The following is a 22453-nucleotide window of genomic DNA, read 5'->3' as shown; positions in this document are numbered from 1 at the left end:
ATTGTTTCTAGGGTACAATCCGTCAAAATGTAACGTTGTTCAATAGAATCTGTATCATTCTGCTCAAGGGACTTTATTTAAACAACAAAATTGCTGTGCTGTGCGTTTGCGTTTTACGTCATGACGTTGAGAGCAGCCGCAGTTGTAAACCCGGACGTAACCAACGCCTAGTTGCCGGAGAGAAACGGTGAGTTTTTAAGTGAAAAGAGCTCTACTTGTAATATTTTTCTAAAAGAAACATCGGTCGTGGTCTTTGTTAATGTGTTTGATCATAACACAAATGTGATATTGTTTTCGTTGTCTCATAAATTCTTGTTTTCCCGTGGCATTTCTTCCTTTCTACTTCTACCTGCCTCTCCCTGCTTTCGAGTCGCAAAATGGGTTGAAATAATTAGCTAGGCAGATGCTAGGGTTGCTAGCCAACTAGCTTCTTAGCTGGAAAAGGTTAGAACTACTTAGACAATAAGTACCATTGTTTAGACTGATATTTGCCTTGGTACTATGCTCAGTCAACAATGTTGTGTGCCATTGAGATTTGAGTTATTTTGGTTACCGTAATACCTACGCAAGCAACCAAATAGAACACAGAGAACCACACAAGTAGAAAATAAGGATGCTTCGATGTGGCTCATTCAATGTCGCAGGTTGTTTACTGCTTCGGGGTTGGAAAGTCAGGAATTGTAGTTATTCGCAAGTTGTAATTAATTTAACTGGCGGATCTTTTTGTTTGTGTCTTTTTTTGCTATCTGTTTCCATTCGACTGTTCTTAAATTGACTCTATGCCAGGGCTAGCGTGTCACAACAACCAGGTTGCCTGACTGACATTCATTGTTGTTCGCTTTCCATCGTGTTGTCACTGCTTGTCTGATCTTTGAAGTTGAAGGATTAAAAAACCCAACCAGTACCATGTTGTCGTAGGTATGAACTTACTATGTGGTTGGAAGGTTTACTAATACAAGAATGTTATTGAGAGGTTATAAGCCTAGTGCTTACGTCTTGATCATCACTAACTAGTGCTTGTGTAAAGACATGAACAAGTGTAATTTCACTGTAGATCTGCTTATTGCGTGTACACTTTAGCTGCCTAAACCATATAAATACAATGTAGTGAGTTGACAAAATGTATGGCCACAAATTTCGAGAACGTCGTTGTATGTGCTTGTCTGGGATGATTGGGTGAAACGTCAAGTATGCGGAAGTGAATGCTTTGCTTCACCAAGTAGCAAGCCAGTTCACGACCCGCAACTTTACTTGAGCCATGACTATCTTTCAAACTTTATGTGCACAGTGCGCTGTGGAAGTTGTTAAGATTTCCCAACTACCCGACTTCCCCCTCGCTTTATGTAATGTGTCATCTTGAGCTTGCATATTTGTCGCATGATGTTGAAATGTGTCATAAGTTGACTGTCTCCATGTTCAAACTCATTAATTACCTTGATGATTCACACGGTTTACACGACGATCCTCTCAAACACTTGTCAGCCTGAGTATAGGCATGTGCTTCCATTAATACCATGAGATATGTTTACTAGTACTACTAGTCTTAGTTGAATAGTAGCCGTAGCATTTTTGTTGTGAAGAGTGGTGGGTGATGAACTTGCAAATATGATCCTTACCACTCATACAATCAGTTTTATTTACTGTTTGTTGTCTCCTCCTTAAACAACCACAGCACTTTCATTTCCCTGCCTGTGTGTGTGTGTGTGTGTGTGTGTGTGTGTGTGTGTGTGTGTGTGTGTGTGTGTGTGTGTGTGTGTGTGTGTGTGTGTGTGTGTGTGTGTGTGTGTGTGTGTGTGTGTGTTCCTGTGCACTTGCAACAGACCCCCCCCCCAACAGACACACACACACACATCCTTCTCTCTCAGTGTACATATTTTCTCTCTTCCTCTTGACTCAGACTGCTGTGCTTCTGTGCTGGTTCTCCGTTGCAGATGCAGACCATCAAGTGTGTAGTGGTGGGGGACGGAGCTGTGGGGAAGACATGCCTGCTGATCTCCTACACCACCAACAAGTTCCCCTCCGAATATGTCCCCACGGTAACTAACTCGAGACCTGTGTGTGTGTGAGTGAGTGAGCGAGACTGTGTGTGTGTGGGACAGAGAGAAGGATGGGTGGTGGTGGTGTTGAACAAACAGTCGGCCTGGGAAAGGAATGGAGCCCATGGAGGAGTCTGACTCTTTCTAATTTATTTATAGTTTGTAATGTTCATGTTTTATTGGCCCGTGGGTTGTCCAAAGCTTGCTATTAGACGGCATGAACGTCTGCTTAAGTAGGTCGTGAATGAGTTGTGATGGAACATGTGCAAGTCAAATTCCTCACTGTGCTCCTACTCGTGAAGCATCACCACTACATACGACTCCTTGCACTTTACCCAGCTGTGTGTGTGTGTGTGTGTGTGTGTGTGTGTGTGTGTGTGTGTGTGTGTGTGTGTGTGTGTGTGTGTGTGTGTGTGTGTGTGTGTGTGTGTCGGTGTGTGTCGGTGTGTGTCGGTGTGTGTCGGTGTGTGTCGGTGTGTGTCGGTGTGTGTGGGTGTGTGTGGGTGTGTGTCGTTGTGTGTGTCGTGTGTGTGTGTCTGTCTGTCTGTCTGTCTGTGTGTGCGTACTTGCTTTGGTGTGACAGCTTTGCTGCCCTTATGCTTCGGCATGTCTCGTGCCTGTTTGTTATTGATAAAAAAGAGACTGACTCTGGCAAACAACGGTGGATGTGGTTACCGCCTCGGGTTGCAAAAGCGCTCGCTTTGCGCACACACGCACACAGAAGTGCAATATAGCCTTGCTCAAAGGCACGGAAGTGGAGCTGTGAGGAGTTCCTGGTGACTAGTGAGTGTCTGCTGCTCTACTCAACTCTACTCGGAAGGCAGGCAGGCAGGCAGGCAGGCAGGCACTAGGCATGCCGTCCCCTCCTCTCCCCTCTCGCCTAGCAGCAGGCCCAGGCCTGTTTTTAACACTGTGCTTCACGGACATGTCGACATTTTTATTAGTGGGTTTGGTTGCAGTTGGTCTTCCCCTATTCCACCACGTAGCAATTTTTTTTCAAGTTTGTTGTAGCTCATGAGTAGTTAAGCCTAGTTAGTGAAGTGTGTATCAATGTGTATATTCTGTATTTGTTTTATGGCTGAGTGTCAGATATAATTTGGAGGTGGGTATTGCTTGGGCTATTGGTGCTTCATGGGCAAGTCACAGATTTATTAGTGGGTTGCTGGTAGTCGTGCCCTATTTCAGGCCCCAATACAGCCTGGCATAGTTTGTTGTAGCGTATGTATTGTGTATCGATCTGCATTCAATATGTTGTTTCAAGGCTGAGTAAAGATATAATTGGGAGCGGGGGGCTATTCTGCCCTACAAAGGCAATGTGCACTATCTCTAAAGCAAGACATATTTGGACCATAAGGCTTTGACACAAGATAAAGGAGGTGTTATGAAGATCATTTTCAGTCTACACTCAATTTGGACAAAGTATGTAGTGACTGCACTTTGCCTTTATGTAGGGCAGTATTGGGGGTAGCGTTGGTGAATTGGGTCTTCATTGATTTTTAGGAGTAGTCCCAGACAGGCAGATATGGCACAGACAGACTGCCTGACAACTAAACCAGAATGAAGGCAGGAAACGAGAGAACATGGGGCAGTGCTCTCACTTTTTTTTAGCACACTGATGTTATCTTTAGGTGGAATCCAAAAAGGAAAATGTATCAGTTGAAACACTGCGGTGATATCTGATGCCTAACAAAAGTTTACTTGTTCAGCCATTGGCTTTGAAATGGAAGTGAAAGGGGTCAGAAACGCCAGTGGCATTTGGCATTTGAATAATAACCCAAACAGGAAGCAAGAGGAAGTCAATATGTTTTCTGTTTCTTTTTTTCACAACGTCTATTGTCCAGAGATTTCACATCCCAGTCTCTCTCTCTCTCTCTCTCTCTCTCTCTCTCTCTCTCTCTCTCTCTCTCTCTCTCTCTCTCTCTCTCTCTCTCGCTCTCTCTCTTTTCTGTGACACATCCCGGCTTAGGCTACTGCCCCATTGCCAATAGAGGGTGCCATGCCAGACTAGTCCTCACAAATAGAAATCCACTCGTCAAGTTGACTTTATTGTCTTGTTCTTATGCACAAGTCATACAAGGACATTGAAAAACTGCAACCCATGCAAAGACATGTATAGGACAGACATTAACAGGACAGACATTAATGTGCAATACGGGACCAATAACAGTGTAACAGTATACATAACAGTTTGAAACATTTCAAATGTGAAACTTTTAGGGATGCACGTATACCGATACTGGGTAAAAGTATCGGTATCGGTACTCAGAATCGGCAAGTACAGACACGAATGTACTTGTACTCGTATCGGTTTTCAAAAAAAGAGGTATCGTGCATCTTAGAAACTTTTAACATTGAAGACATTGAAGATGTCAAATCAGGCATTTACTTTTGCGCTCATGAATAGTGGCCTATTAATATGTACATCACAGACTATCATTTTTGACTACATAGGGACCTTAAAGGCACTGTGCAGGAAATGGTCAAAAAAGGTACTGCAACTATGCTGCTTATTGAAATTGGGCTGCCTATTGCCAAATTTGATCTTTACATGAAAGTTTACTAAGTATTAAACAAATATTTTCTTGTATGGTCCAAGTACAGTCATTTTTGCAGCTAAAAATGGCTATTTTTGGAAATTCAAAATGGCGGACCATGAAGAAGATCCCCCTTTTAATGTATGAAAAGTGCAATTTTTCCAGTCATAATGAATACTTAGAATTTGATGCTGGTGGTAAGTATTCATGAAAAAGGTAACATTAGTGAATGGGCAGCATGAATTCTGGAAATAAACAACTAAAAATCTCACACAGTGTCCCTTTAAAGGTGTGTCTTGCATCGTGTATAAAGAATAGGCCACTGTTTAGGTTACAAATCACAGTGACTCACTCTAATATTGCCCTAGGCTGGCCTATATAGTGAAGGGTTTAAAATATTTAGAACAGAGGTGTTATTGAACATTTTGACACGTTTCTAGACTGAAAAAAATGTGAGCGGTTTAATGGCACAACAGTTTATAGATTTATAGATGAATAAATCCACTTATGACCGTCCGAACCACTTAATACTATAATAAGCTACAAATTTGAACGGAAGCCTCATGCCTTGCATTGAGCTGTTGTTGCGACTCCTGAATCGTCAGCCTGGTCATTTTTGACCCCTCATGTGTGAAGGTTAGAGTAGGTGCAGTTATGCTTTAGTTGGACCGAGTGAGCAGGACCCAATAGAAGCCATGCTGCCTTTGTGCAGTAGAAAGAGTGGGGGGCACCCCCTCCACTGCACTCGGTGTTGACCTAGTGTAAGCCCTTGGCTTGTAGAGATGGTCTGTCTCATTGTTTCTCACGATTGGTTGAATGGCCATGCTGAGCCAGTTCAACATTCCCCGCAAGTGGTACCCAGGTTTCCCTGCATGGCCAAGGTGATATTCAGTCAAATTAAACTTGGGCTCAGGCTTTGCTGTAGACATTTGTGTTGCGTTGTCTCATATCTGGGTTTGTAATTGGTTGCTAAACTAGATTATTTTTGAGTGCATTCAACAGTTAATGTTTGAAATGACTGAACAAACGTGACAGAATGAAAAGCACAAATCATATTTTTTATAATGGCGGTGAAAAATCTAGGTGTTTATGTGTTGTGCGAGCAAATATGAGACCTACAACATTACTGTTATTCACAGCTAAGCAAGATAAATAATTTCTGATCTATGTGCTTGAGCGCCTTCTATAGGATTGCCTTTAGTTAAATTGTGTTCTGAATGAGATTAGACAGACGGTACTTTTTAGTAGCCATGGCACTTGCAATGTCGCTTTGGCCTCATGGTTAAACGGAGAGTCTTGGGACCCGAGGGTTGCAGGTTTTAAATCCTCTACCAGAATGGAAGTGGGGGTTGGGATGTGAGCAACCAAGTGTTCTCACCTTGAACATGACACCCAATGCCAACCCCATGTTGCTTCAGGCAGGTACTGTAGCTGTGGCTCACTGTAAAGCCTGATACATAGTCATGCTGTGCTGACTTGGGGTACAGCATGGACGTACTGTCAGCGGGATGTGTATTCCTCATAGTCGCCCTGCGTGCGCATGCAGGAAAGGGCGTGGTGTTTTTTTCCCGCTGAGATTTTAATGACGTCAATTCACCTCCGTGACAACAGGGGGCGAACTAACTCATTCAGTTGAGCCCAGTCCCTAGAATGAATCACAAAGCTAACCAGCTGGCTATGTAAAACGTAATATTCCACTAGTAGCCTACTTCTAAAAGTTGGGGCATAATTAGATGGTACAACATCAGTTTCTTTTTGGTCAAGTACTACATGAGATTAAATGCAAGACAAACGCCATTTTAAAAGACAATAGACAGCATGAATGGCCATTCACACCTGGGGCCTAGTAGTAGCTAGCCAGCTAAATCAGTCATTACAAACTCAAAGCTAGTTGACTAGCCACCTGAAACGTAATTCTACCACTAACAAAGAGGCTTCTTGCTATTAATTTAAAAAGTTGTGGCGTAATTAGACATGAATGATAGCATACAAGATTCTCTCTTTGGCATTTTAACCACCTGAACTGTAAAACATGAATAAACAAAAGCCGTTTTTAAATACAATACATCTAATGGCCATATTAACAGCTAGCTTAGCAACTGTCAGCCAAACCCATTCAAACTCTACAGGACATTAGCGAACCCTGTTTTAGAAGCTAGCTAGCCACACTACAAATCAACAAAGAGGCTTCTTGCTATTAATTTAAAAAGTTGTGGCGTAATTAGACATGGATGATGGCATACAAGATTCTCTCTTTATTCATGTTTTACAGTTGAGGTGGTTAAATGAAACAAAAGCCATTTTAAATACAATAGATAGCCTATCTAATTAACAGCTAGCTTAGCAACTGTCAGCCAAACCCATTCAAACTCTACAGGACATTAGCGAACGCTGTTTTAATGAGCTAGCTGCCACACTATAAAAGAACAAAGGGGCTTCTTTGCTACTACCACACTACAAACATATCATTTCCATGATGGCCTTTTATGGATATTTCTAATTGATTTTTTGGAAGTTGTACTACTGAAATAAAAAAACAGTTTCTCTTCTCCCTGTCAAGTAAACTCCAGTGATTTCCTGCCAAGTCAACTGCATCGTGTTTTTCGTTTTCCTTCAAACCTCCGCGGTAGGGTAGAAGAATAGAACACAACTGACCTATCAGGGCTGAGTTCCCCCCGGACTGCCGTAAGCGCATTGACCAATCACCGTCTTCAAGCATAGCTCAGCTCACGGACATTTCAGCCTGGGAGAAACATGCGTGTACTGCAGCCAGGGGTCGTTTTGTCGCTGCACAGGGGGGCGCGGTGGCTGCTTCTCTGTGCAGAACCTCCGTGAACGCGCGACTCTGAATCCCCCTTTAGTCATCATACAAGAGTGTGTGTGTGCGTGTGTGTACGCGTGTGCTTGCGTGCGTTGGTGTGTGTGCATGTTCTTCAAAATGTCTTGTAATGTTGTTGTTGTTTATGCTTTGGCAACCCTGTAGCTGCAGTGCAATGTACACTTTTAAAGGGGGGGGGGGTGTTGTTGGTCAAACACTATGGTTTGTTGTTAGTCCTCTGGAATGCAGCTCACAGACATTCCACAGCTCTGGTGTGTGATGTGACTGGTTGTGATGTAGGATGAATGCCCTTTGACCTTCGACTCATGACCTTTGGCTCCATCTCTCTGTGTGCAGGTGTTCGATAACTATGCGGTGACGGTGATGATCGGAGGAGAGCCCTACACGCTGGGACTCTTTGACACAGCAGGTAATGCACACATGAGCATCCCTCACCCTCTGTTCGACTGGCCTTGACGGGTCAAAGTACTGCCTACAAACATTGCATTCGTAAATTCAATCTCATCTGAAGAGAATACAGCATGTGTTTATTGGGGTAAAACGAGTCTTCCACTCTTGATAAAATGAACGACAGCACAGAAGTTAGAAGTGGCTTCAGAGCTAGAGCTCTGATTGTTTTGTTCTCGGAGGACTCAGATGGCACGTTCAGGCCGACTGAGAACCGTGCCGATGCCTGTTCTTGCACCTAATCACGAACCTATTACCATTTGCGAACTGGAAAGTTGCTTTGCATTGCGACCTGAAAAATACTCGTTTTTTCTCCTCAAACCGCGACAACAAAGTTCACAGCCCGGTATGAACACGCTTCGCACGTAAGCACTTTAGTGCCGAAGATAACCAGTGCTGACACGGGCACCGGCACTATTCTGGTTGACCTGAAAACAGAATGGCAGTTTACGAACGTACCCAAATCCAGAAGGCGGTAACAACATTTTCTGCCAGAAGTGCATGTACTATATATACAGTAGATATGTTCAGATGCTGTCATGCATAGACCAGACACAGCCTTTGTGTCTGATGGTCTGAGACAGAGCCACTCTGTCTGTTGTCCTATTGTGAAAAAAAAATCCCAATATAGCTTCTCCTCAATAAGGCCAAAGGAGTCTGTGCCCATTTACAAATGACTAATGTAGCATAATATTTTAATATCATGCAATAACATAGTGTGCACACGAAAGGGCTGATTTTTAAGTATTTAAAAGCAATCCACTTGCTCTCAGAAACCCTGGACTTGAACATCCTTATAATTGAGTGTTAGGGTGCCAAAAACTAGCGGAAGTGAAGGGGGTCACTGCACTTGACTTTTGCTGTTTATTCAGTGGTTGCTATTTGATACGCACAGCATCGGAGATTTGCAAACAGTTCTTTTCCCCAAAAAATTATGAAGCTTTATTTTTGTACAATTGTTCCATGCTTGCATAAAATGTACAAAAAAACATGCTTGTTTTTGTTTCGTACCCAAAAGCAAAAAGCTGCAGTACCAAATGTTGATATGTGCACTTGCCTCCTCTCCTCTCCTCTCCTCTCCTCTTCTCTCCTCTCCTCTCCTCTCCTCTCCTCTTCTCTCCTCTCCAGGTCAGGAGGACTACGATAGGCTGCGTCCCCTCAGCTACCCCCAGACTGACGTCTTCCTCGTCTGTTTCTCCGTCGTCTCGCCCTCCTCCTTCGAGAACGTCAGGGAAAAAGTAAGCCCAACTCTCTCTTCCCTTCTTCTGCTTGGCAAATCTCATACTTTCTTTCCTATTTTCTCTCTCATTCTCTCTCCCTCTCCCTCTCCCTTTCTCTCTCGTTCTCTGTTGTCAACACACACACACACACACACACACACACACACACACATGCACACATGCACACACACATGCACACATGCACACACACACACACACACACACACACACACACACACACACACACACACACACACACACACACACACACACATACACTCTTAACTCTGAAACTGAAACACAGACACGCTCAACATTGAACTGAGTGAGTTCTCATCTGTTGCCAAACCCTTCCGAGACCAGACAATGGGACAGTATGTGTGTCTGTGCTCTCGCTCGCACCCACTGTAAAACTCCCCTGACCCTCATAGCAGCCCGTTCTAGTACGTGTGCCTGAATATCATGCTGTTTGCCAGAACTTTCTGAAGTTTTATGATTACATTATTGTGTAACGCAAGCCTTTCATTTCCTCGTTTTTACATTTAGTTATGAACATTCTGGACCTGTTTGTGTTATTTTTCTGTCCATTGGCTTTCTTCTCCAATTCTTTCTTTCTTTTCTTTTCTTTCTCTCTCCCCCTCTCTTTCTTCCCTCCCTCCTCTGTCTGTTTCCTCTCTCTCTCTCTGCCCTCTTCCTCTCTTTTTGCATTTCCCCTTCCCTCCCTCTCGGTTTCTGTGATTCTCTCTCTCTCTCTCTCTCTCTCTCTCTCTCTCTCTCTCTCTCTCTCTCTCTCTCTCTCTCTCTCTCTCTCTCTCTCTCTCTCTCTCTCTCTCTCTCTCTCTCTTCTCTTCCCAGCTGCAGTGGGTTCTAGAGATTCTGCACCGCTGTCCGCATACGCCCTTCCTCTGCTGCTGGATCCTAATTTTACTGCTTTCTTGTCTTTGTTCTTGTCCTCCAGCACACCTTCCTTCTCCTCCCCTCTTGTCTTTTCTTTTGGCTCGACAGTGGGTGCCAGGGATCTCGCACCACCACTGTCCGCCTGCACCCTTTCTGGACCATACTTTTTCCCATCTCTTGTTTGTCCCGCTGATGCAGACATCTTTTCTTCGCTCCCCTCCCCTCTCCTCTTTTCTGTGTCTCAACAGAGATCTTGCACCACCGCGCTTGTCTTTCCCAGTTTGATTTGAGAGATTCGGCACCGCTGTCCACATACGCCAGTCATAATTTTACCACGCTCTTGCCTTCTAATTTTTACCCCTCTCTTACAATATGCATACCTCCTAGGGCTGGGGCGGTATACCGTTAAAAAAACGTGATAACGGTTTCAACTACACAAGGTTCACTTTTTGATGAGTTTTTTTTGTTTTTGTTTTTTTAATTCCAAAACAGTGATTAAAATTGAAATGGAGATTAATTTAAATTCAGGATTTTATCTATCTTTATCTTTTATCTTTATCTTTATCTTTTTATTAAATTTCAGTCTTTTCTTCAGAAACATTGAGATGTGGGGGAAAATTGCTGCTTATTAAAAAAAACGTGCAGAAAACCGTAATATAAATTTTCATCAAGAAAACCGTGATACACATTTTTTCCCAGAACCGCCCAGCCCTAATACCTCCCTTTTCTTCTCTCTGCGCAGTGGGTTCCAGAGATCTCGCACCACTGTCCGCGTACGCCCTTCCTGCTGGTGGGCACCCAGATGGACCTGCGCGACGACAGCAACACGGTGGAGAAGCTGGCCAAGAACAAGCAGCGGCCCATCTCCCCCGAGAGCGGAGACAAGCTGGCCAGGGAGCTCAGGGCCGTCAAGTACGTGGAGTGCTCCGCTCTCACACAGGTAAGATGCTTGGTCGTACACACGTTCGGCAACATGTCATCATGCATAGGCGTATCTATGACACGCTGATTTGAACCCACTATCGCGTGTGTCCAATACGCATTTTCAAGTTAAGTCGTGCTCCACAACGCCCTGTGACAGGTTAGGTTTAGGGATGGTTTAGGTTTAGGGGTGGTTTTGGTTAGGGCACAGCAAAGCATATTTGCGTTTAGTAACAGATATGCGCTGTGACAAAACAAAATCGCCGACACGGCGGGAAAACTGTGCAAACCTCGTCACGTGTCAAAAGTGTGCTTTACCGTTGCGTTGAGGAGCACGCTTTAACTTCAAAATGTGTCGCACCAGCACGCTGAATGCACTAGCGTGCGATACATACGCTAAAGCATGATGACAGCCTGTGTTCAGAGGAGTAGATGTGTGCACGTCCCACTCGATGGGCCAGGTGCAGGACAATAAAAGCAATAATCCAAGTGAAAATGAATAAAGTCCGCAAACACTGCTTGTCTTCTGTGAAAATTTAATAGCAAGAGCGCCTTCAGGAAGACCTGAAGGTCGAAACGTTGCGCTCTTGCTATTACATTTTCACAGAAGACAAGTAGTGTTAGCGGACTGTATTCCTTTTCACCTGGTCATACACATGCTCACAAAATGTTCCAAATTATTATGCAAATGACATTTTTCATTTCCTAAAAAGTAAATGTAAACGACAGTCCTCATAAGTTATCAACCATCATTCACATACATATACTATACATACACATACATACATGCACTCACACAGAGCGTGTGTGTATGCCGACCACACAAACACTCACAATCACAGATACTCAAGCTGGCATGGATGCAGGATCGTCAATTATGTGGAGTGCGCCACACTCATGTAGGAGAAGATGGTCGTTCAGAGACGCGCGCATGAATGGACACATGCGCGCGCATTCAAAACTCACTTTTGTTGGAGCCCTCTATGAGTGCGTATTAACATGCAACCTTGCCTCCTACACTTGTGCTTGTCTCCTCGTCCCCGCCTCCTGGCCCCTCCTCCGTGGAGAAAACTAAAAAGTTTCCCAGCTGTCAACCTAGCCACAACAACTTTTGAGGGACTGTTTTTCATTCACCTTCCCAATTGCAAATGAGAAAAAGACTCTACAATTGAGCTTTTGCAAGATATTGAAATATAATGCTGTTGTCAGTGATGTCATCATGACGAGAAGCAAGTGGAGGAGGCAAGGTTGCATATTAAGACGCACTCATTGTCGTCCTCAGAAGAGCCTTCCATTGTTGCTTCCAATCATCCCGATTCTCCATACATCTTTTCAGTTCACTGGTACTCTGGGCTCCTGCGTCTTTCTTGAGTTTGTTGTCCACATATGATAGTGTGGGACGTCCTCTTAACCGGCACCCATGTGATGGTTCCCACAGCACCAGTTGGCTGGCAGTTCCTAGTGCCTTTGGCGGTGTCCTGCAAGTCTCATTCTCCTCTCGCTCATCCTTGGTATTCCCTCATACAGGGTTTCGTTGGTTACATGTTCACTATTGCTGGTGTTAAGCACTGCACAACGCATCCTGGACCTGGAGACGTCCAAGCTAGGCTTTACACAGGGACATACACATTCACAGGGAGGCGCACACACACACACACACACACACACACACACACACACACACACACACACACACACAGATGTTATTTTTATTGCTATTCAGGGCCAGCAGCTCACACAGGTAGATCACACACTCACACATGGTTTTCTCATCTGAGTTTATTAGGGCGGTTGAGTCAGTAGAGTTGTCTGCCCCAGAATCATAGTTCCATATGAGATATTCTTTATCAAATCAGGTTTTTGTACTGAGTAAATGCTTCGTTTTTTATTTTACTAAAGGCTGTGTATCAGTTCATGTGCTGTGAAGTCAGTCGTAATGGGCTGCTCTGACTAGCCGTGTATAAATTGCATGATGGGCTATTCAAAGAGTATCATTGTGATGGAGATAGCAGGCTCTCCTAACTAAATGCCAGCCAAGCCAACACCCACTGGCTAGCTGCTGCTGATGCACGTCAAGACACGCTTCCACTTCGTCTCCTGCGGGGTGACGTGCATACACAGACACATTTACAGACACTCTTACATACACACACACACACACACACACACACACGGGTTGGTGGGTGTGAGACACTTTTGTGGCGCTGTGGCTTCCAGGCACAGCTATTCTGTCCTTAGCAATGGTTGCCATTGGTGAACTATTCTAACAAGTGAAGTACTAGTCAAGGATAATGGTATATTGTTTTGTATGTTGAAAAATGCTGATTTGAGTGACTGTGCGTTCAAGACTACATTTGATTATATTGTTAACATGAGCACATGTTGTGTACTTATAGTGTAATATGCTGCATCTATTGTTTACCATTGCCTTGTCCTTTATTGAAAGGATGAGTATTTACTTACAAGTAAAATTCATATGGAATGATCCAGCTGGACAATACAGCTCCATCTGGTGGTACCAATTTAGCGTTGCACTGTTATCAAGCCTGTTGGGTATTTAAAACAGCTGTGGACATTTCCAAGTCATTGACGGTGTGTTGGGCACGTTACTCAAAAACTGTAATACAGTACTGATTACATGTTAAAAATAATCCCTTACATTACAATATTACTAGGGGTGGGCATAGATTAATTTTTTTAATCTAGATTAATCTCACTGTAATTATGAAATTAATCTAGATTAATCTAGATTAATCTATATCAAAATGGCTCATTCAGAATAGGCACGCTAGCGAAATAATGCCAAAAAAAAAACCTTGGGGTTTCTTAAGACAGATGGCGCATTAGACCAGAGCTCATCTTTTTTTTCCAAAATGCATCTCATCTTCAAAAATGGTTATGTTGATACTTGGTGATGAAAAAAATCATTGCAATATGTGTTAAGTGTGTCCAATATGTTAAGAAGTATTTACAGTTATAAAATACTGAAATTTCAAAATGAACAGCGCTATAAGTTGTACAGGCAAATACAGATAAATCTATCAAACATTTAGGCTATTTAAACAAAATTACCTCAACAATTCAGCATTTGAGAGAGAGAGAGAGAGAGAGAGAGAGAGAGAGAGAGAGAGAGAGAGAGCGAGAGGGAGAGAGAGAGAGCAAGAGAGGAGAGAGAGAGAGAGAGAGAGAGAGAGAGAGAGAGAGAGAGGAGAGAGAGAGAGAGAGAGAGAGAGAGAGAGAGAGAGAGAGAGAGAGAGAGAGAGAGAGAGAGAGAGAGACAGAGAGAGAGAGAGAGAGAGAGAGAGAGAGAGAGAGAGAGGGGAGAGAGAGAGAGAGAGAGGGAGAGAGAGAGAGAGAGAGAGAGAGAGAGAGAAGAGAGAGAGAGAGAGAGAGAGAGAGAGAGAGAGAGAGAGAGAGAGAGAGAGAGAGAGAGAGAGAGAGAGAGAGAGAGAGAGAGAGAGAGAGAGAATCTGCCACTGACTAGTAAAAAGAGCAGCGGCTCCTTTAAGAGAGGGAGGAGCTCTGCGCGCAGACTAGGCACAGCAGCCCTCAGCAGAGCCAGGCTACTGGCTAACTAGAACCTGCAGCACTGGCACGGCGGTTTGGCCTAAACCTGACAGTTTTCAGAGTTAGAACGCCAGAGCAGTTACAACTCGAAATGAATTCAGTTTGCAAAAAAAAAAATCAAGCGCGACAACCGCGAGGATTATTACCGTTTGACATGAGCATATCTCACTGAGTCGCAAATGTGCGCGATTGCAACACAAACATTCAGTGAGAGTAGATATTGACAGTTTCAGTTTGACAGTCTTCAAAATGCATATAACACATGGAATGTTTTGCAATTATGGCACAGGCGAGATTTCTGGAAGTTGTTTAGGCAATGTGTTCCATGCAATGCGTGAGGAAATGTAGGCTATGTCGGGCTGGTAGCCTACTCACACACAATAATGTCTCTCTATGCTTCACCTCAAACAATAACGTCTCTTTAGTCTACCACTTATGAAAAAGCACTCAAACAACACCTACCACGGCAGAGGGATTAATGTATTCAGCATGCAAACACTTCATATTTAGTAGGTCTGCTGAAGCAACAGGTGGAGAGGAGAAACGACTGGAGCGCAGTCTGAACGCGTCTGTCAATTAAACGCTATATGGTGACGTGCATACCCAAACTCCAAACCTATATTTTGAGAATAGATTAACGTGCGATATTTTCTTTGTCGCGCGATAAGAGTCTCACATTATCGCAGCACGTTAACGCCGATAACGGCCCACCACTAATTATTACTATATTTAAAATGTAAGGCATTTCACTACTTTTGCATTACTTGAGTTACTTTCACCAAAATAACTGATGCTCTAAACACTCACAGAATGCGGATTTCTGCCTACAATCTGCGATGCGCGTCCAGCTGATTTATCTGTAGTGCCCACACTGAGTGCGGATCCAGTGCCTATAGTGAGGCTTGTTAAGTCAATATTCCATAAGAATCTTTCACTTGGTGATGCAAGCACCAAATCAGGTACACAGGTGCTCCAGGGCCTACTCTCCCAGAAAAGGTCGCTATCCAGGTGAAAAAACAAGAAGGCAAAAAAAAAAAAAGGTGAAAAAAGCTGTTTTCGTCTTAGAATGCCAAGTAATCAAGACATCTGAGTGATGGAAATATTAAAATGTATGAATTCTGACCTAGACATCTTAATAGCATCAATATTTCATCACAAAATGGCCACAACTTTTCAAAATGGCAGCTCTTACGTGACTGAAAATGCATATTTATGATATACAGCTGTCCGATAGCAGGTATTCAATAATACATACTAACCTTGCCATCACTGTTGGAATACTATGTCGTAAAAACAATTTTGTTTACATTATTCTGTATTAGAGTGATGTTATAGCACAACCAGGGCACACTGGTGACATCACTGGTGTGAGACTCAGCATGGGGTTCAGTGTCGGTTTGTAGTACAATAGCTGTAGTTGTAGTTTACTCTTTTAGTAGTATACTCACTTTAGTTTTTAATATTTATAGTCTCCCATATGCTATCTAATAAGACCCTGTATATAGCTTAACAAGAAATGTAGTTGTAGAAATTTAGTTAGATAGCCGCACCTGAATTGACAGGATGTGCCAGCGCGGGAGAGCCGAGCCGAGGGTAACGGGGCTTCAGTTACCCGGATGGTGTACAGATCGCACGGGACTTAAATGACTCTGGATGAACGATCGGGCTGAGTGTAGGGCAGAAGTTGCCTGATTTTCATAGACTTCAGATCAGGTACCACGATTCTGGTCTGACCAGGACTATAACGATTAGCTATATCTCAATGTGCTTTCATATTTTGTACGGTTGGGTGGTAAAAGGATAGGCCGTCGGCCTTTAACCGTATTACACAAGATGTCTGCTAAAAATCAATTGAGCAGCAGTACGTGTCGGGAACAACACCTCAAGCACCCTGACCCTGAGCACGGGGGCCCCGCAAGGTTGTGTGCTCACCCCCCCCTGCTGTACACGCTGCCACATGACAGCACAACGACCCACAGCACTAACCATCTGATGAAGTTTGCGTACGACACAACACTGGTGGGCCTCATCACTAAGGGTGACGAGACTCACTACAGAGAAGAAGTAGCCAAGGCCATGGTTGTCAACTTTCAGAGGGGCCAAAAACAACTGCTACCACTGACCATCGACGGTGATGTTGTGGAGAGAGGGAGCAGCACAAAATTCCTTGGAGTGCACATCAGCGACGACCTCTCTTGGACCACAAACACATTATCACTGGTGAATAAGGCCCAACAGCCCCTCTACTTCTTGCGCAAACTGAAGAAGGCAAGTGCTACACCCTCCACCATAACAGCATTCTACAGAGGAACCATCAAGAGTATCGTGACCAGCTGCATCACAGTGTGGGGAGGAGGTTGCACGGAGCAAAACAGGAAGACACTCCAGGGCATTGTGAACACAGCGAAGAAGATCATTGGAGCGCCACTCTCCTCCCTACTCCCGTACCACCAGGCTGGCAAAGACCTTCCTACACCAAGCAATCAGCATGCTGAACTCTTAAGCCGCCCTCCTATCACTAATAGCGCCCCCTCAACACTGAATTGTGATTGCACATTCTACTTGCACTAACTCAACACACACACACACACACACACACACACACACACACACACACACACACACACACACACACACACACACACACACACACACACACACACACACACACACACACACACACACACACACACAAACACTGAACTAACTCAAAAGCACACACAAACATGCACACACATGTTGCTGCTGCTTCATGCCTGTTACTTAATGACTTTAGAGGAAAACTAGCTACCAACTAGTTGTAAATATTGCACATTACAATTGCTTACTTTATATTTATCATTTCACAATGCTACTATCACCATGTCAGAATCGTCACAATAGGACATAACAGAAAATGCACAACAATACCTCTTCTTAATACATGTTCTATGTATGTCTGCTGTTGCCCAGTCTTGCACTTTACATGTTTGTAAGGGTATTGTATAGGTACTCTAGGTGTAATGTATGTGTCTATGTCTAATTGTCTAAGTCCACACCTAAAGTCCATGTCTATGTCTGCATGGGAAAGTAAGAAAGGTCATTTAAATTATTTGTATGACCAGTGCATGTAAAGAAATTGACAATAAAACCGACTTGACTTGACTACTACAACAGACTGGAAGAAGTGCTCCCTCTGTCAGAAAGATACAAAAGAGGAGTTGAAGTCTCCCACTACCATACAGCTGTAGCTCTGATGGCTATTCCATGCTAGCCACAAACATACCACAATTTCAAGAGATCAACCTGCTGCCTATCAGGTTAGATATATAAAGATTGGGTGGAGGAGGTGGTATTGCAGTGTTGCAGTCAGCAATTTTGCAATTCTTCAGGATGCAGGATTAGAGATGCTGTGGATCGAATTCGGCCATGGTCATTCCATCAAGTGGCTGCCAATTCATGACATGGTGTTGAATCTTGGGCCAGAGAAATCCAAAAGCATTTCATACCCAGCAGTAATTGAAGATACGGACCTGAACCTTCTTCAGAGGTTTGTCATCAATATGTATGACAAGAACAGCACTGCAGTGCAGGTTGATGAGGTAAGACTGGACTTGTTTGCTCGGAAACAAAGATCCTATGATGCCATTCCACCGACAAGTGCATCCCTTGTCCAGCATGTAAAACGGTCCGCCTTCCAAACTGCCTGTATATGGGGCCAGGCTACTGTGTGTAAAATGCAAATTGAAAGCCCTGCCAACTGGGGGTGGCAAAAAGATGGTGAGGCCTGAAAGTTCTCTGGTCAAAGCTTCCTGCAATTGCGGAGAGTTGCCAGCAACTGACAAAATGTGGATGCAAGACTGACTGACGAGGAAGATGCAAATGCTATTGCTTTAGCCTCAACTGTACAGTTATGTTCCTGCAAATGTGAGGACTAAAAAGAACTAATCCAACATGTGCATCAGAGAGTTTTCCCACCCAAACAACATGTAATCATTATAGGCCTACTTCTGTTTTTGTAATATATAGAATCATTCAGTTATTTACATGTAATTATGAAAATACTATAATTTTCAATATTTTTGGTTTTTTTTTAGTGTATAATTGAAATTTCCATGCTCAACATAATATATTTCCATACATAGATATTCAAAATATGATCAGTCAATCAAAATATATATAAAAGCCATTTAAAAGCAGTTCAATTGGCGGCCATCTTGAAAAATGGCCGCCATTTTGTTTTTTCACCTGGATAGCGACCTTTTCTAAAAGGGTAGGGTCTGAAGCACCTCTGAACCAAATTTGATGCTTGCATCACCAAGTGAAAGATTGTTTGAGGTATTTGCTGCACTACCATTCGAATGTGGTGACTAGGCAACGTAACAACTCAACTGTCACTCGCAACATAGCCTAATCGATGGTGTTTGTGTCATTAAATGTTGTGAAAATGTACACAAAATGCTTTGTCAATTTATCTATGTAAAATGGATAGAAGACAAGCTCTTCTCTTGCTTTCCTTACGTTGGATAGTGAATCTGATATGTATGTTGATAACAGTCTCTTATCGAACATCTCGAAATCCGCCGCGGATTTTCCGCCTTGATAGAACTTTTTTCAACTCAATCCGCCCAGCGTGGAGAGGCGGAAAATCCGCAACCCGCCTTGCGCAGACATTAGACGCGGAGTCCGCTCATTTTCATTGAAAAACAATAGAACACGTCCGTCTCCTGTAAAATCTGCAGTCTGTGTGATTGTGCCCTAAATCGAGCTCATGAATCATGACTTTCACCTCCCTTACATGAGGTGTTTTGGCAGCATGCAGACTAAACACTACCAGATTCAGAAATGGCTTCTTTCTGACCTGCCACATTGAACACCATTAAAATCCAGGTTACAGTACAATGCATTGTAACTTAAGTTACTTACCGTTGCAAAGTAACTATTACAGATTTTTGCCCTGTAATGCCTTACATTACTGTGTCACAGCAAAAAGTAATGCATTACTATACGTTACTCCCAACACTGGTTACTGATGGGATAATAATGTAGCCCATTGCATGGGATGGGATTGTACGGGACGTGAATCGTACAGAGGATGTGTTTGACATGGAAGTACCTCACACTTTGTATTGTCTCAGGATACCACAAAGATGTTATCTGGTTACTACTTTGTCACGCTTTTTCTCTGGAATGTTGCACATCGCACATTCTCTCTCTCTCTCTCTCTCTCTCTCGTTCTCTCTCTCTCTCTCTCGTTCTCTCTCTCTCGTTCTCTCTCTCTCTCGTTCTCTCTCTCGTTCTCTCTCTCTCTCATTCTCATTCACACACACTCCTATGTTAACTACTGGTACACATTGTAGGACACATGAATCTTGCTTTTACACGTTTTATTTGGTTCACAATGCACATTTTAAAATCTGACTGTGTTCTCCCTCCCATCCTGCAGAGGGGCCTGAAGAACGTGTTTGACGAGGCCATCCTGGCGGCGCTGGAGCCTCCAGAGACCAAGCCCAAGAAGCGCTGCGTGCTGCTATAAGGAGGAGGCAGAGGCGGAGAGAAAGAAAGATGACGAGAGAGGAGAGGATGAACGAGGACGGTGGGGAGAGCTGGAGAGCCAAACTTGGGATGGGGAGGGGTGTAGAAACACAGGGTGGGGGTGTGGGTATGGGTATGGGTGTAGTAGTGTAGTGTAATGGGGTGAGGGTGGGTGTGTGTGTTGGGGGGTGGGGGGCAGGCACAAAGGCACACACAAGCGTGGGGAAGGTAGTGGGGGCATTGAACAATGATGTTTTGCCTAACCTGGGAGACGATCCTGGCAAGAGACAGAGGGAGAGAGTTTGTACTGGAGCTCACTTCAATGATACTGTACTGTGCCTTCTTAGCAGTCTTTTCACCGCGAGTGGAAGAGGGGAAAAACAACAGGGGGAGAAAAAAAAGAGGAATGGAAAGAGTGGTGAAGGAGGTTAAATGACTGATAAGCTTCTCATAATGGCCACAAAATGGGGAAACGTTCCATTATCTGTTTAACTCGTGGGATATATTCTAAACAAAAGGAAAAGCATAACAGTGCAGAGCTTCCTTGTAAACTATGTGTAAACTGGCATACAGTGTAAGCACTGGGAACATCTTAGCTTCTCAGTAAATCATGTCAAAGTAAAAAAAAATTACTGCTGCACAGTTAGTCTTTTTTATTGCTGTCAGTCTAGACTAAAACGGTGTTTGCTTAATTAGGTCGTTAGCTGTGTAACGGTTGCCAGTAATAACCTGAGGGTGTTTTATTATTATTATTATTATTATTACAAGAGGTTTACACAGAGTGTACAAGCAAGCGCTGAGTGCGAAAGCGGGGGCATTCTTCATCGAGTTTGGGAGCATTCTCTGGACTCGGTTGCGTAGCACAGTTCTTCACGGGGTTAAGCCTCAAAGCTGCATCTGTCTTGGACACTGTGATTGAAGCACAGGCCAGTGGCCAGTGGATGAGGGGACTTTTGTTGTTTTACAAGGTCACCGGTACTTCTCATAGTCTAGTACAATTACTAGTCAGACAGACTGTTGGAACAGGGCTATATTTGGAACGTTTGACCCTGAACAAAGCAAATACTTGACCCTGTGAATCTCTTCACAGTTTTGTGTACAAAAAAAAAGTAATTACACCTTAATAATTTGTGGTTGGATGGGGAATGAATTGGGATGCTTGTTGAACCTTTTCAAGGCCTCAATTATGAAGACTCCACTACACAGCTGAGGCTATGATGTGTTTTAACGGTTATGAGAATCCCTGGTTTTCTATGTGGAACAGACCCCCCCCTTGCAAGAGAGACACAAAGTTGCCTAAAAGACATCAACAGTCTTCTGCTTGCCCATGACGATGATCGCAGAGCAAAGTCAGAGCAAAGAAAGAGTGGTGGTTGGTGCCAAGATCCGACCTGGGGTGCGTTTCTCAGCAGCGTAATTCCTAACTAAATTAGCAAGTTGCGTTGCTGCAATGCAATTTCCCATTGGCATCCTACCACTTTGCTAACTGGTTAGCCACGAGGCTCTCCGGAAACGCACTCCAAATCCGGCCAGTCCTCCGGGCCAGCAGTAGCTTGTTGGCTGGGTCGGGATGGGATGGGACTCGCGCAGGCCTGGTTCTGGCATGAGCACAGCAAAACCCAACTTTGGAGGTTTTGGGAATAGCAGAAGGGCCCTATGGCTGACTGGTGCACCAACCACTCTCTTGTGTCGTTAGCATATCACAAGCCAATTTGGAGAACTCGGTTTATATTGTAAAATGTTTCTTTTTGTGTTGAATGATGTGTTTTTTCCCCTCTTTTGGTGGGCACTTTTTTTTTTGTTTTGTTTGATTTTCTTTTTCTTTTTTGTTTTAAAGCGGTGGACCAGTTTTGAAACTTGAGGTTTTTTTTTATTGAGGATTTTATTTTTATTCTTTTGTTAGGATTTCATCTTGATTTATTAATAATATAACAAGTAAAAATATAATATTTTGAATAATGATGGCAATTTAACCAATAATCATTGACAATTCTGAAAGTAAATTTTTGTGGGTGGTTGTAATCACATTATATTTGTAATAAAACTGCTTTAACGAAACCATTTGTGGCATCGTGACTGTATGTCAGATCTATGAGACAGCAGGAATATTTTTTTGTTGAACAGCACGGTCAGACTGTAGACTGCAAGAGTGTGAGGTGAGTTTACTGACTTCATTTGGACAGGAAGGTGTGCGTGCCCGTGTGTGTGTGTGTTTAAGTACAGTATATGATGGTAGACTATCAACAGAGTAGCGAACAGCTTTTATTGTACCATGGATACTAGGGTGCATCAGATGCCCCCTATGAAAAGATATTGCCTTGGCCCTATAGTAAAAATGTTCTACACCCAGTAAAAACACACTGTGTAAAATATTTTGAAATTTGGATGAAGTCTACCGGGGCCACCAGCCCCATGAAAATAGAAAATAATGGTGATAGTCAAAATCTTGGATAGAAACAGGGCTGTACTGGCCATCTG

The 22453-nt window shown here is 43.5% G+C and overlaps 1 protein-coding gene across 1 annotated transcript; it reads left to right on the top strand.

Annotated features, from left to right (window-relative positions):
• Positions 1–83: 83 nt before the first annotated feature.
• Positions 84–22036, top strand: cdc42l (cell division cycle 42, like). Its single transcript, XM_063199132.1, has 6 exons — positions 84–187; positions 1932–2036; positions 7746–7818; positions 8985–9094; positions 10716–10913; positions 19887–22036. The coding sequence occupies exons 2-6, from the start codon at positions 1932–1934 to the stop codon at positions 19974–19976; spliced, it is 576 nt and encodes a 191-aa protein (XP_063055202.1). The 5' UTR covers positions 84–187; the 3' UTR covers positions 19977–22036.
• The last annotated feature ends 417 nt before the right edge of the window (positions 22037–22453 follow it).

The sequence above is a fragment of the Engraulis encrasicolus genome, chromosome 5 (genome assembly GCF_034702125.1).
Source record: "Engraulis encrasicolus isolate BLACKSEA-1 chromosome 5, IST_EnEncr_1.0, whole genome shotgun sequence".
In the NCBI taxonomy this organism is placed as follows: domain Eukaryota; kingdom Metazoa; phylum Chordata; class Actinopteri; order Clupeiformes; family Engraulidae; genus Engraulis; species Engraulis encrasicolus.
This window is presented reverse-complemented; position numbering and strand designations above follow the sequence as displayed.

What these genes read in the sequence shown, in the direction of transcription:
- cdc42l (XM_063199132.1), top strand. Translation starts at nt 1,932, where the DNA reads ATGCAGACCATCAAGTGTGTAGTGGTGGGGGACGGAGCTGTGGGGAAG. An exon ending in CCTCCGAATATGTCCCCACG is followed by an intron (nt 2,037 to 7,745) that starts GTAACTAACTCG and finishes CTCTGTGTGCAG; the next exon opens with GTGTTCGATAACTATGCGGT. An exon ending in TCGAGAACGTCAGGGAAAAA is followed by an intron (nt 9,095 to 10,715) that starts GTAAGCCCAACT and finishes CTCTCTGCGCAG; the next exon opens with TGGGTTCCAGAGATCTCGCA.